This window comes from Sparus aurata, chromosome 1 (genome assembly GCF_900880675.1).
Source record: "Sparus aurata chromosome 1, fSpaAur1.1, whole genome shotgun sequence".
NCBI lineage: Eukaryota > Metazoa > Chordata > Actinopteri > Spariformes > Sparidae > Sparus > Sparus aurata.
Window position 1 is genome coordinate 40,484,010 of NC_044187.1, and position 12,782 is coordinate 40,496,791.

Here is a 12,782-nt window from a genome sequence, read left to right on the forward strand (position 1 = left end):
TCATGTCGTCAACCGACATGTGACCTTTCAACGACATTCATTCCGGCCTCATCATGAATAAGTGTTAGTAGGCAGCTAATTGGCCTATTTATCAGTTGAGTCTGTTGCTCAGCAAAAAAATAGTTTAATTCATTATAAGGTTTGAACTCAGGCTGTTTTTTCAAGCAAAGGGAATTCATAAGAATCTAACTGACAATTTACTCCTCACATAAAAAATATGCACTGTTTTTCCCTGTACTTTTTGTATATATATATAAAATATTATTTTTTTTAATTGTGAGAACTAATAAACAAAAAGAGGAGAAAAAGTGGCATTGTTTAAACCCATTTAAATTATTACAGGTCAGACACATTGAATGTACAAGTACCCTTGGCAACTTTTTCAACTTACATGGAATCATTTTTACAGCAAAAATGAATATTGTTCCTCTTGGAAAATTTGTGTGCACCTCCAGTTGTTCTAATGTTCAGTGGCAAACAGCTTCCTTCATCTGAGGTTGTTCTTCCAAACAAAACCCAAAAGTAAATTACAGAAACATATCACCAACTTTTTATGTTTTGTAAATGTTGCTAACAAATGTGTTTTTTATTAAGAGAACACTAGAAAAAAATGTGTTTATACGGTTTGTTATAAAACTGTTTATACAGATTGGTCTGGAGGAATCTGGATTATTACTCAGAGGAAGCTAAAAGTGTGATTTTATATGATGGAAACAAGAACCAGAAAACTAACAAAATAGCCTTGATTTTGTAAGATTCATATTTGTACAACATGTTTTCCAAATCTCTCAAAGTAATTAAATTATTGAATAATCAGCACCAGAGTTATTTTAAGAGACATGAGTCTTGAATTATTATTTTTTTTTGGCATTTTATTTAATTATTTTTATGTTGTGATGATGGGATGGATGTATGATTCAGGAAACTGTTACCCTCGCTACCTGTAGTATGTTCCAATAAAGCTGGAATAAAACAAACATGATTCATTCCACAGGCTGAATTACAAAAGACCAAACACCTGGAAGTACATATTTTTTTTAATGTTTTAGTGTAAACCTGAATGTGTAGGAATAGCACAGTAGCACAGGAACAACATTCAGTCTGTAAAATGACGCGTCGGCTCCTGTGTGTTCACTTACTGACATGGACGCTGTGGTGGCGGACCAGGTTTCACAGCACTAAGAAGCTCTTGCCACACTTGGTGCAGCTGTAGGGTTTCTCTCCGGTGTGGACGGCCTGGTTCACGTTCAGGCTGCAGGCCTGTGAGAAGCGTTTCCCACACAGGCTGCAGCTGTAACGCTTCTCCCCTGTGTGGATGCTCATGTGTCTCTCGATGTGTCTGGACTGTGAGAAGTGCTTGCCACAAAGAGCGCAGCTGAACGGTTTCTCCCCGGTGTGCACCCACTGGTGGGTTTTCAGCTGGTGAGGGTGAATGAAGGGCTTCTTACAGAGGTGGCAGCGGTAGATCTTCTCCCCGGCACGAGATCGCTGGGGACAACATTGGTCTCTGAGGGGGTTCCAGTTCCCAACTTAGCTAAATGATAGAGAGTTAGTTGGACGGTGCAGGTTCATTTGGTTACAGTTTTAATGATTGTTAATAAACATCTGCATCTGCAACATCTGCTGTCCTCCTGTGATCCCATTCATTTGATTTGTTTTTATAGGTGTTTCTGCAGGCTTTATGTAATATTGTGGTTCTAAAAGCAAGCATTCTTTCTTAATAATAATGTTGAATTGACAGTTTTAAGAGTATTTTCCTTATGACAGAACCCAATACGAACTAGAAGGTTAATTATGGTTTATAAAATACATTTATTTATTGTCAGATACTAGATGACAAACATTTAACAGAACCAACCAACCAAATGGCTATATGTTAAAGTCCGTGTAAAGCAGCAATAAATTTGTGTTATGAGTTTGTCACACCACAGAAACATGTGTTGATCACTGAGCCAAATTTGAAAGATTAAAAAAATCGCTAAGTGTATAAAATTAGGTCTCAAAATCATGGAAAAACAAGCACTTCTCTCTGCTGTGAAACGCTGGGGGCGTGTCAGATAGAGGCGCTGGAACCATGCCCACGCGCAGGAGGGGAGCCTCCTCCGTGTACTTATTTTCCATACTTCTTTCATACAGTTACTTTTCTGATAGTTACTTTATTACCACAAGCTCCCCAATTACTCCGTCTGCTCTTTTATCAGTTGTGAGGGATAATACCAGCTGTGGAGTAGCTTTAGTTATGAAATAACTGAATCATGTATGCTGCATGCGCACAGAAAATGATAACTCACATATTGACTCTGTCTAAGCTAGCTGCTCCCGTCTCTCTCTGTATAAAAGCAACTAACGTCCGTGGAAAAAAAACGTGCTCAGGGCACTCATTTCAGGTGTCCCTTGGTCCATGTTTTACATCACACGCAAATGTAAAACCCCAGTCTACATATAATTCCTTGTCAGAGCTATATTGGCACACATAAAATATTACCTGTGGATTATCATTGTGCTGTCAGATGGACTCCGCTCAGGGAATGACGCCAAATCATGTCATGATTACATGCAATAACATTTGCTAACATTACATGGGCATGACAGGATGCACATTGTAAAATCACTTTTAGGATTTGCACCTTCAGCAAAATGCATTGAATTGCCCAAATCTACAATATTTATAACATGAGCACACACTTGCACTCTCTGGTGGGCACAAAATGCCAGTGGCGGAGATGAGAGCACCCGCTGTCGGCGGGACGGAGAGGGTCGCAGGCGGGCACATAATGCCTCTGGTGGAGATGAGAGCACCCGCTGTCGGCGGGACAGAGAGTCGCAGGTGGGCACATAATGCTGGTGGCCGTGATGGTGGCACCCGCTGTCGGCGGGACCGGATTATGCAAGCCGGGGATGGAGAGGGTCGGTTTGGCCCCACTGACCAGCGTCAATGGACTCTTCAGAAATCCAGACTTTACCTGGTGACAGTTGCTGTAACTACCGGGGGTAAAGTGGACACTGCAGAGACGGGTATTGGTGGTGACTTTGAACTCTCCACAGTAGCTCCTCTTGACAAAATCGATCCAACGTTTCCTGATGTTGTAGTTCGTAGGAAACTTAAATAAGTGAACAGCGCGTTACCCATCACACTGTGGCATCCAGGAAAGATGCATGAGCGGCATGGAGGAGACATGACTGGTTAGCTGACTGGTTGACTGGTTAGCTAACTGCAAACTATGTAAGAGATGCTAGCCGAGACTCGAGAGCGAGCGGAAAAACCACCTAAGCTAATGTGCTGAACGTACTTATACTGCTTCCGCAGCAGGGCCAGGTTTATGTTAACGCGGCCATGATTTCTGACCCGCCCATTAAATCCTTAACACAGAAATTTTGAAACACAGTTTGTGAAGCCTTGCTCCAAAATTAAATTCTAAATGGTTGAATGGCTTTTTACCTGTTTTAAGGAAATACATGTATGACCTATTTTTAAATTTTTTATTTATGTGTTTATTAATTTTTCATCATAGACAAACATACACAAGACAGGACCAAACAGGAACGAAAGACAAGCTGGGGGTAACAACACAAAAAAAAACAAAAAAAAAACAAAAAACAGAAAGATCAGTTCCAGGCAAACCCGACAGGTACATTATACAGCACAGAGTGAAATCAAGTCCAATGGGAGCCAGATAAAGAAAATTATTACTTTGTTTTGTTTTGTTTTGTTTTTTATTCCCCCCTTCCTTCTTTATTCATACAAATGCTCTGGTGATTATAGCAGAAAGATTTACATTAAAAGATCATTTCTTGATATGCCATATTTTTCCATTACTTGATTGAAAGTCAAGAGGGTAGAACCATGAAAAAGGTCCCCCAAGGAAGAAATACCCTTGGCTGACCAGCACTTGAAAGCCATGTCCAAGGTCCCTGGGAGAAAGTCAAGGTTATCAGTAATCGGGGTGAAAACCGATGTGAGCCCTGATCTGCCTTCCATATGCTGTGTGATCCTCCATGCTCTAATAGTATTAATTGTAACAGGATTGCTGCAAAGCTTTTTAATACATTTCATTTTGTTGATAAAAAGTAGATTTTTTAGAGGACAGTTGGATAGGGACTTCTCGATATCAAGCCAGATTGAGGAAGCATCGTTTTTAATCCAATCAGCTATATATCTTAGATGGGTACTCAATTGATATTTTTTAATATCTGGGAGATCCAGCCCACCCATAGCACTTGGTTATTGTAACACCGACATCCGGATCAGTGGTCTTCGCTTACACCAGATAAAGGAACTAAACCAACCATTCCGTTTTTTCACTTTTTCATGATTGAAGAAGACGGGAATCATTTGTATTGGATAGAGCAAGTGTGGAAGGATATTCATTTTCAGAAGTGAGATTCGGCCCAACCATAATATGGGAAGATTGTTCCCTTTGTCCAACATAACATTTTTTTCTTACTTGCCCGCTTGGCCAGTAGATTCGAGTTTTACTGGCCCCATGTGTAATTTTAGTGGCCCAGCCACGAAAAAATGAAAATAACTGGGTTTTTTAAAAAAGAAAAAAAAAAAAAAGACTTGTTTATTTATTGAAATTGTTCGCATTTAATTGTTTAGAGTGTCTGTCCCTGCAAAATCAGTATGATCTGGCAATGATGGCAAAAAGTAATAGGGGTTTGCGTAATAACAAGTATTAAAATTTCAAAATTGAATTTACAACATAATTAATATTTTGAGATGTATCATTCCTCTCACTCCTTTAATTCTGTTATCATTCTTCAGGTGATTGATGTTCTAAAAGCACTGTACAAACAGTACCATTATTTCTCCCGAGGTGGAGGGATCAGTATACCTGGCTGAACCATCGCGACGGCGTATGTAACGCTGTTACTGTGATGATAAATGACACTTAAATATTGAATCTGTGTCTATAATAACCAGACCCTGACATGTAAATGTGACATCTGTCTTGATTCATTTAATTTAACTTAAAATATGGACAACTGACTGCATAATATATGAATCAGAAACAGAAATGCTTTACAGCAGCTTCCATTCAAAGTCAAGATTATGCAGAAAAATAGTAGTAATAATAATGATATTATTATTATTATTATTATTATTGTTAATAATAATAATAATAATAATAATAATAATAACAACAACAACAACAACAACAACAACAACAACAACAATAATAATAATAATAATAATAACAACAATAAACTATATATATGCTGCATATTTATAATAGAAGCCTACTGCAACTGTACTTTTTTTTTACCATTAAATGTTATTTTATACATTATCATATTCTATAATGGTCTGTCATGGAGTACATCACTTCACTGCTAACAGAGAAGAAAGCAGCTCACTGCCAGTTGCAGCTTCTTATCGTGATCTGCAGTCTTGGTTAATTTTTTTGTCATGATTGTTATAATTAGTACCCATCAGAAATCACAGTTACATGTCAGGATGTATTATAGACATATTCAATATTTAACTGTCATGTATCATCACAGTGACAGCGTTACATACATTAGCAGCTGTAAACACATAAAAACATTGTAAAACACATCATGTGGTCCCCTTTCAACGCTGGGTGGAGGTGTATATTTTGGTAAATAACCGCCGGTTCCAAATAAATGCCGAGTCTAATTTATTTTGAAAAAACATCAAGGAAGAAGACATGACCACTGACACTGCACATTTTTCTTCTTTGCCTTTTTCATGTGTTGTGCCCAGAAAGATGCCAGAGAATTCACAGAGAAGCTGGCAAAGTTTGTGACGCATGGTCTGTTAAGTGATTGAAACAAATAAACGCCCTGGCTATTATTTGGTATTTTACGGTAGTTCCCGCATCATCAGCACGAGCTGAACAATAAATCTAACACAGCAAGAGAGGCGGGACTTAAGGCAGAACAGCCAATCATCAGCCGGTCAGTCCCAAAGCCGGTGTCATGTTTGAAGCAGCAACAGAAGAGGGAGAGGGAGAGGAGGCAGCTGCAGCGAGCGCAGACACAGAGTGGCCAGAGAAACTGAGCGGCTGTAGTGAGGCAAAACTGCGGATAAAGTGTGGGTGTTGAACCCTCTCGCCGGGAAAAGTGTGGGTGTTAAAACACCCACATCCCCCACGGGTGCGACGCCCCTGACCGCGGTCAGCCTTCGCCGGAAACTGCCAACATACTTCACAATACATTACGCCGTCGTGGTGGTTCAGCCAGGTATACTGATCCCTCCACCTCGGGAGAAATCCCCTTTTCCTCCTCTCGGACTCATAGCACTCCTTCGCCGACATTTTTCCGAATCACTTTCCCGCCGTCACTCTAAGCATTTCCTGCATGCATTCTAGCGAATCACAATTGTCGTACGGGCAGTGACTGTCCAGTGTAATCAGTGTAATCAGCGATTGGTCAGACTGACCAATGGACATGCCCTGCACCTACTTTTACTGGCCCCGGGCCAGCGGGCCATGGGTTATGTCGAACCCTGGTTCCATCTCTCCATATCTTGTTTGATTTTATCTAATAGTGGGACACAGTTTGCTTGAAACATCTGATTAAATTTAGGTGTAATATATATACCCAAATATATGAAACCTGCAGGGGACCACTTGAATGGGAAAGGATTAGGGTCATCTGGTGGCTGTTGCAAATTACCCAGAGGCATCGCCTCTGATTTGGTGAAATTAACTTTGTATCCAGGAAAGGCAGCAAACCGGGCAATAATCTGAATAAGACGAGAAACTGCTACTGAGGGGTTAAACATAAACAACAACACATCATCTGCATATAATGTAATTTAATGTGATTTTTTGCCCACATCCAAACAAGCCATTAAAGGGTCTTTTCTGATAGCTTCCGCTAGAGGTTAAATTGACACTACGAACAAAAGTGGTGATAAAGGGCAGCCCTGTCTGCTATCCCTTTGAACCATAACATTTGTGAACCTAAGACCATTGGTTATGACTGCAGCCATTGGCTGGGTATATAGGACCTTCACCCATTTAACAAAGCCATCACCTAAGCGAAACTACTCAAGTGTAAAAAATAAATAAGACCATTCAACGCGGTCAAAGGCTTTTTCCGCATCTAGGGAAATCACAAGCCCATCCATTGACTGCTGCTCAGATAGTTGAATAATATTTAACAACCTTCTAATATTATTGTAGGAATTACGGCCCTTGATAAAGCCAGTTTGATCCTCCTTCACTATAAATGGTAGAAGGCCTTCTAAGCGTCTTGCTAAAACTTTGGAAAGAATTTTTAGATCTACATTTAGCAGGGAGATCGGCCTGTATGAGGCGCAGTCCTCAGGGCATTTCCCTTTTTTAATAATCAGAGAAATATTGATGATGGTGGGAGAGTACCACATTCAAAGGAGTGGTTGAACATATTCATCGTGGGCTCTAATAAAAGACTTTAAAATTCTTTATAGAACTCACTACTGTAGTTTCTGGGCTTCCCTTCTCAAAGGTGTTGGCGTGTAGTTTGATGACAAAAGAATTCTGCGGAGGCAAGGCATCTAGATAGATAACCTGTCCATAAACATAAGCAGAACGGCTAGTGACTCACGTGCAGTTCACTTGAGTGTCAACAAAAGCCATGGCTTTAGCGGGGGAGTCGAAGCTCCTGGTTTCCCCACCATGGAATATTTTCAGCGTAGCTGGGTAGAGCATCATGTATTTTAGCCCCGATGCTGATGTCCCGCAGCCGCTTCTTCACGTCATCAAACCCTTTTTGTTTGCGCAGAACCGCGGCTGACAGATCCTGGAAAAACATGATGCTTGACTCCTGGTACCCAGGGCCGCCTTAACCTAATGTTAGGCCCCGGGGCTAAGAGGTTTTGTAGGCCCTCCATCCCCTCGTTTTATAGAGTCTCATTTTAAAAAAGTGTAATATCTAGGTTATCTACATCACAAAATGCTGTAGTTTCTTTCGAGACATACAACAGCAAATCTTCCCTTTTTGAGCCAGAAAACACCATAATATTGTTATTAATATATCACTCAGCCCACTTGAGCATAAACACAATACACAACAACCACACACAGCAACTTATGGTGATAATAAAACCAAAATGTGTGCAAGTATGATTTCAAACGATATTTTGAAAAACATCACCAACCATCACCTGTCTGCACAAACATTGATAATAACTAATTACAGCATAAGCGAAGAACAGCAACAGATCAAAGTAGGAGCCTCTTCTCTGGCCTCAGTGGGCCCTGTGAACCAATCACATGCACCTGCACAGACACACAAACACACTCCATTCAGCCCCATGGATAGCAATGTGGCCTAATGCCATGTGCCAAAAAGATGAAACTGAGCAACATTTATAGAAGGTTTGCAGTATAATCCAGACAAATATCTTGGCAGATGTGCATTTCTCTTAAAGCAATGCACAACCAACAATCCTCGGGCTCCAAATGGCCGCCCTTCAACAATCTATGCGGTTCCCAATCTTAATGGGTCTCAGAATTTCTTGCAGCCAGCTGACCAAATGAAGTTAGATATGTCGAGAGGACTGTATTTTTAAGGACTATCCTTGTGATGAGGATGTGTTTCACTTATGTAATGACTTTATGGCTGAGCACAACCTTGCAATGTCTGATGATGTGTATGAAATTACTGACCTTTATCTAAGACTTCGTCAAATGATTATAAATGGGTTGGGGGAATAGAGAAAAAGCTTCAGCTAAGGAGGCCTACCATTGTACACAAATATGCCCTTAATTGTTTACTGTACATTCCATCTGAAATACAGGCATGCAAGGGTGGATACATTAGTGACACTGTCTTTTAAATTATAGGTTGATGTTTTTGTAGCTCCATATTGGCTTAACAACAAAGGTATAAAAGAGCAGTATGTGTAGATTATAACATTTACATTTTCATTTTGAGCAAGCCAGATGTTGCATCTCCTTGAGTGTCATTGTAATTATTATTAGTTACTCTTACAGTAACTGTTATCATGCTGATGAAGCCATTTTGTAGTATAGACTGGCGAGCAAGATGCAATAAAACATAACAGAGAAGAAAAGTGTCTTAACTTTTTTCCAAACCTGATTTTAAAATTCTCACAATGCTGGTTGTTAAGAACAAATATCTAGTAAAGTCGGCAACGGTGGATGCTGTAACTTGTTACATTTAATGAAATTTTTGTAGTGAGACGTCGTCCTTATGGGTCATTCTAAAATGACACAAAATAATTAAAATCAAAGTACATCAGCGATTCTATTCTCATTCTTAATTGATAGTCTGATATTTTTAGAATAAATGCACTCATCGTGTCTGTGCACAGGGTGCTGTTCATGGTGCTGAATAATTTCACTTCGCAGGCTCTTCTGAAGTTGTATTACCTTACCTGTCCTCTGTCCATGGTGTTATTCATTAGATAGTGATGGTACATGGCAGACAACTGTACAAGTCCCTCCAAACCGAGTCCCAAGCGAGTAGCAAGTCATTTGGTCCAAGTCTCGAGCAAGTCTCAAGTTTTTCTGTTGTGGTCAAGTCAAGTCGAGTCACAAGGTTATGTCAAGTCAAGTCAAGTCGAGTCACAAGGTTATGTCAAGTCAAGTCAAGTCACAAGGTTGTCAAGTTGATCACAGATTATATCTCAGGTTTATATCTTGAAGAGAGAAACCTTATCTTCCTAAAGTAAATGTCAAAAAATACCATGCAGATTAGTCTGCAACTCTGCATGGATTACACCAGCATAAAGCTTAAAAGCTATACATTTATCCATTACATGTTTGATCATTTAGACCTAGGTAGATGGCAAAGGCTAGGCTACATTCCATTAAAGAAATGGCATGTTTGACACAAAAAAAATGTTTATTTGGTACATTTGCAACATTTAAATTGCAATCTTTTTGTTTTACATTCGAGGTAGCTACCTTTACAAAGGCAAACAAAATTATGATCAGTGCAAACAAAGTGCAATGTAAACTAAACAGCACAGAGCAGGAGCTTAAATATAAACATAACTTAAAATAAAGGACCATCCATTTAAGGGATTCATCTTTTGTCAAGATGTTTGCATGGACTGACAGTCACTCCACTATGAGTATTATTTTGTCAGAAAATTCTAAAGAGATATCAACATATTTTAAAGATAAGCGTTATAAAAGAAATAAGAGCTGGGTAAATTCAACCTTTCCAAAGTAAAATTATTTGTGCAACCTAACCCTCTATGTTACAGAGTCAAGTAGTGGCTCTGTTACATACAGTACATTCACAGATTGTTGCACTTGAGAAACACAAGGTTTGAGAGGGTGCCGCCCTTCATGCGAGAATGATGTGGTCTCAAAATGATGCCACCGTGGCTAAAGACTCTCTCGACTGGCGCACTAGTTGCGGGCACTGCAAGTGCTCTAATGGCAATCTTATAAAGTGCAGGGAGGGAGTTTTTATTTGCCTCCCAAAATGTGAGACAAGTCTGATCAGTATCAAGGCTAAGGTAGTTGTTCAGCTGAGCTTCTGGTGTCATTGTGTCCCGCTTGCGGCGCTTCTTGTATCCTGCGTAGAGCCCAACCCCTTCCTCCTCCAACAGCTCCTCCTCTCCCTCTGGAGTCTCAGGTGTCTGGTCAGCTGGCACCTCCCGTAGGATCAGTTCTAATGGACAACAAATTATCACTTAATATAGCATGAAATATTCTTTACATTTAACTGATATTTCTAGTTTTGTGATCATAATTTGATCACCGACACAGACAATAACACTGTGAACTAAGTTTGTTTGAGAAGAGAATAAGTGGTGTGCGTATATTTATACAGTGCCATACTTGTGGTGTGTATTCAAGCACATTATGTACATTCACTGACCTTTCACCATGTCAGACACCTCCCTCTTGACATCATCGTTGACAAGGACGTCTTGTTTCAGCCACATTATAGAGTATTCTGGGTCCAGGACAGCTGCTCTAATATACAGGGGGTCTGCAAAAGGTAGAGGCTGTGGTTCGTCTGGCGCTGCAGTTTCCATTTTCACATTGACCAGGATCCCACGGAATCTTGTTTTGAGGGAGATCTGAAGGCACCTGACCACGCCTCCCAGTAACTGAACCTGAACAAATAAATAAATTAGAGTGTGTGTGTGTGTGTGTGTGTGTGTGTGTAACAATAACCAACCTTCTGCTTGAGTTTCTCCAGGTGGTTGTTTAGGGACAACACACTAGGAAGAACGGCGCTGATAGTCACAGACTTCTCACCCTGTGTGAGATCAGTGGCTTCTGAAAAGGACTTGAGGATATCACACAGTTCTTTCAGCTGATTCCACTCTCTCGCAGAGAAGATCAGCTCCTGGTGACCTAGAGAGAGAGAGAGACAGAGAGAAAGAAAGATATGGAAAGAGAGAGGGAGATAAAGCATATATTATTCTAAAGCTGGTCAGGATGCTCCAACAAGCCCTGTGTGTTTGATGACACAGAAATAGAATGTGACCCTGTGATCAGATAACAGCAGTAACAGACAAGCACTAACCTGTGTCCTGCATAACATCGCTCAGTTCCTGCTGGTCAAACGAGAGCACTGCTTTCAGTTGACGTTGGTTGAACCCCATCGTGTGTTCACAGCAGCAGGGATCCCTTTCTCGCCAAACTTATTTTCAAATGCATCTCGGAAGGAGGTAGATGAGTGCAGAAGAGAACTGAGTTTGCAGCATTTTGCCATGGCACTTCTTGCAACCTTAGCTTCCTTAAGGCCATCTCCTATAGCCAACTGTAAGGTATGAGCAAAGCACTGTAGGCGTTTGTAGCTTCCTCTGGTTAGTGCCTGTTGAATTCAAACAATTCAATTTAGTTTAGTTTTCTTCACATAACAGTATTGTCAGAGAGCACAAGACACAAATAGATGATGAGTAGACAAGGCTGACATGGGGATTACAAAACAGAAAATGTAATAACTACTAATTCACTGCCACTCATTCACCTGATCAACAGTTTCTTGGTCGTTCGCAGATAGAGCTTCCCATATATTTGGGTCGTCCAGGCTCTCTTCATCATCTACTTGGTCTTCTTCCTCTTGTGGGAAGCAGATGGAGAAGGCCTTTTTCATGTTCGCTGCATTGTCACAGAGCACACAGTCCAATTTGTGTCTGATGTCATATTCATCACAGATAGCTTCAAACGCCTCAGCGATCCTCTCTCCTGTATGTGATCCTTGAAACCTACTGCAGGCCAGCAAGTAGGACTTTAGACACAGCCCTTTGTTTGTAGTCAGGACATGGGCAGTGACACCCAAGAAGCCCCGCATCCTACGATCTGACCAGATGTCTACAGTCAGAGAAACATGTTCTGCTTCTGCAAGGATCCCTTTGCAGGGCTTTCCACTAAGACACAGACTAGCCAGCCATAATACATAAGTAGCCAGCCGGGAGGGGGGGGGGGGTACGATCTTATATACTGGTCTTAAATGTAATAATAATAATAATAATGTTACATTATTATTATTATTATTAGCCTAAGTGTGCCTGCAGAACAGGCAGCCTATATTAATTTCTCAGACATTTGCTCTATTATTATTATTAATAATATTATTATTATTATTATCAGCATCAATATCTACTCTATATATTATATTATTATTATTACAAAATATCGCATCTTCTTTTATTCATTAGTGTAACTAAGTATGCCAGACGCTAATGCACCAATAAAAACTGTGATTTGCGCACTGAAAATAATAAATAATAGGCTTTACAAGCTCACATAATATTGCATCGTGAGGCGTTCTGGGCTTGTAAATATCTTATTGTCGGTGCATGACACCTTCACAGTCTGCAGTGGTGGCTACAC

General features: G+C 40.3%; 1 protein-coding gene across 1 annotated transcript; it reads right to left on the reverse strand.

Annotated features, from left to right (window-relative positions):
- Positions 1-9,803: 9,803 nt before the first annotated feature.
- Positions 9,804-12,354, reverse strand: LOC115588100 (uncharacterized). The gene is made up of 5 exons (XM_030428508.1): positions 11,917-12,354; positions 11,470-11,760; positions 11,119-11,297; positions 10,813-11,053; positions 9,804-10,602 (listed from the first exon to the last, which is right to left on the reverse strand). The coding sequence occupies exons 2-5, from the start codon at positions 11,546-11,548 to the stop codon at positions 10,223-10,225; spliced, it is 879 nt and encodes a 292-aa protein (XP_030284368.1). The 5' UTR covers positions 11,549-11,760; positions 11,917-12,354; the 3' UTR covers positions 9,804-10,222.
- Between the last annotated feature and the right edge of the window lie 428 nt (positions 12,355-12,782).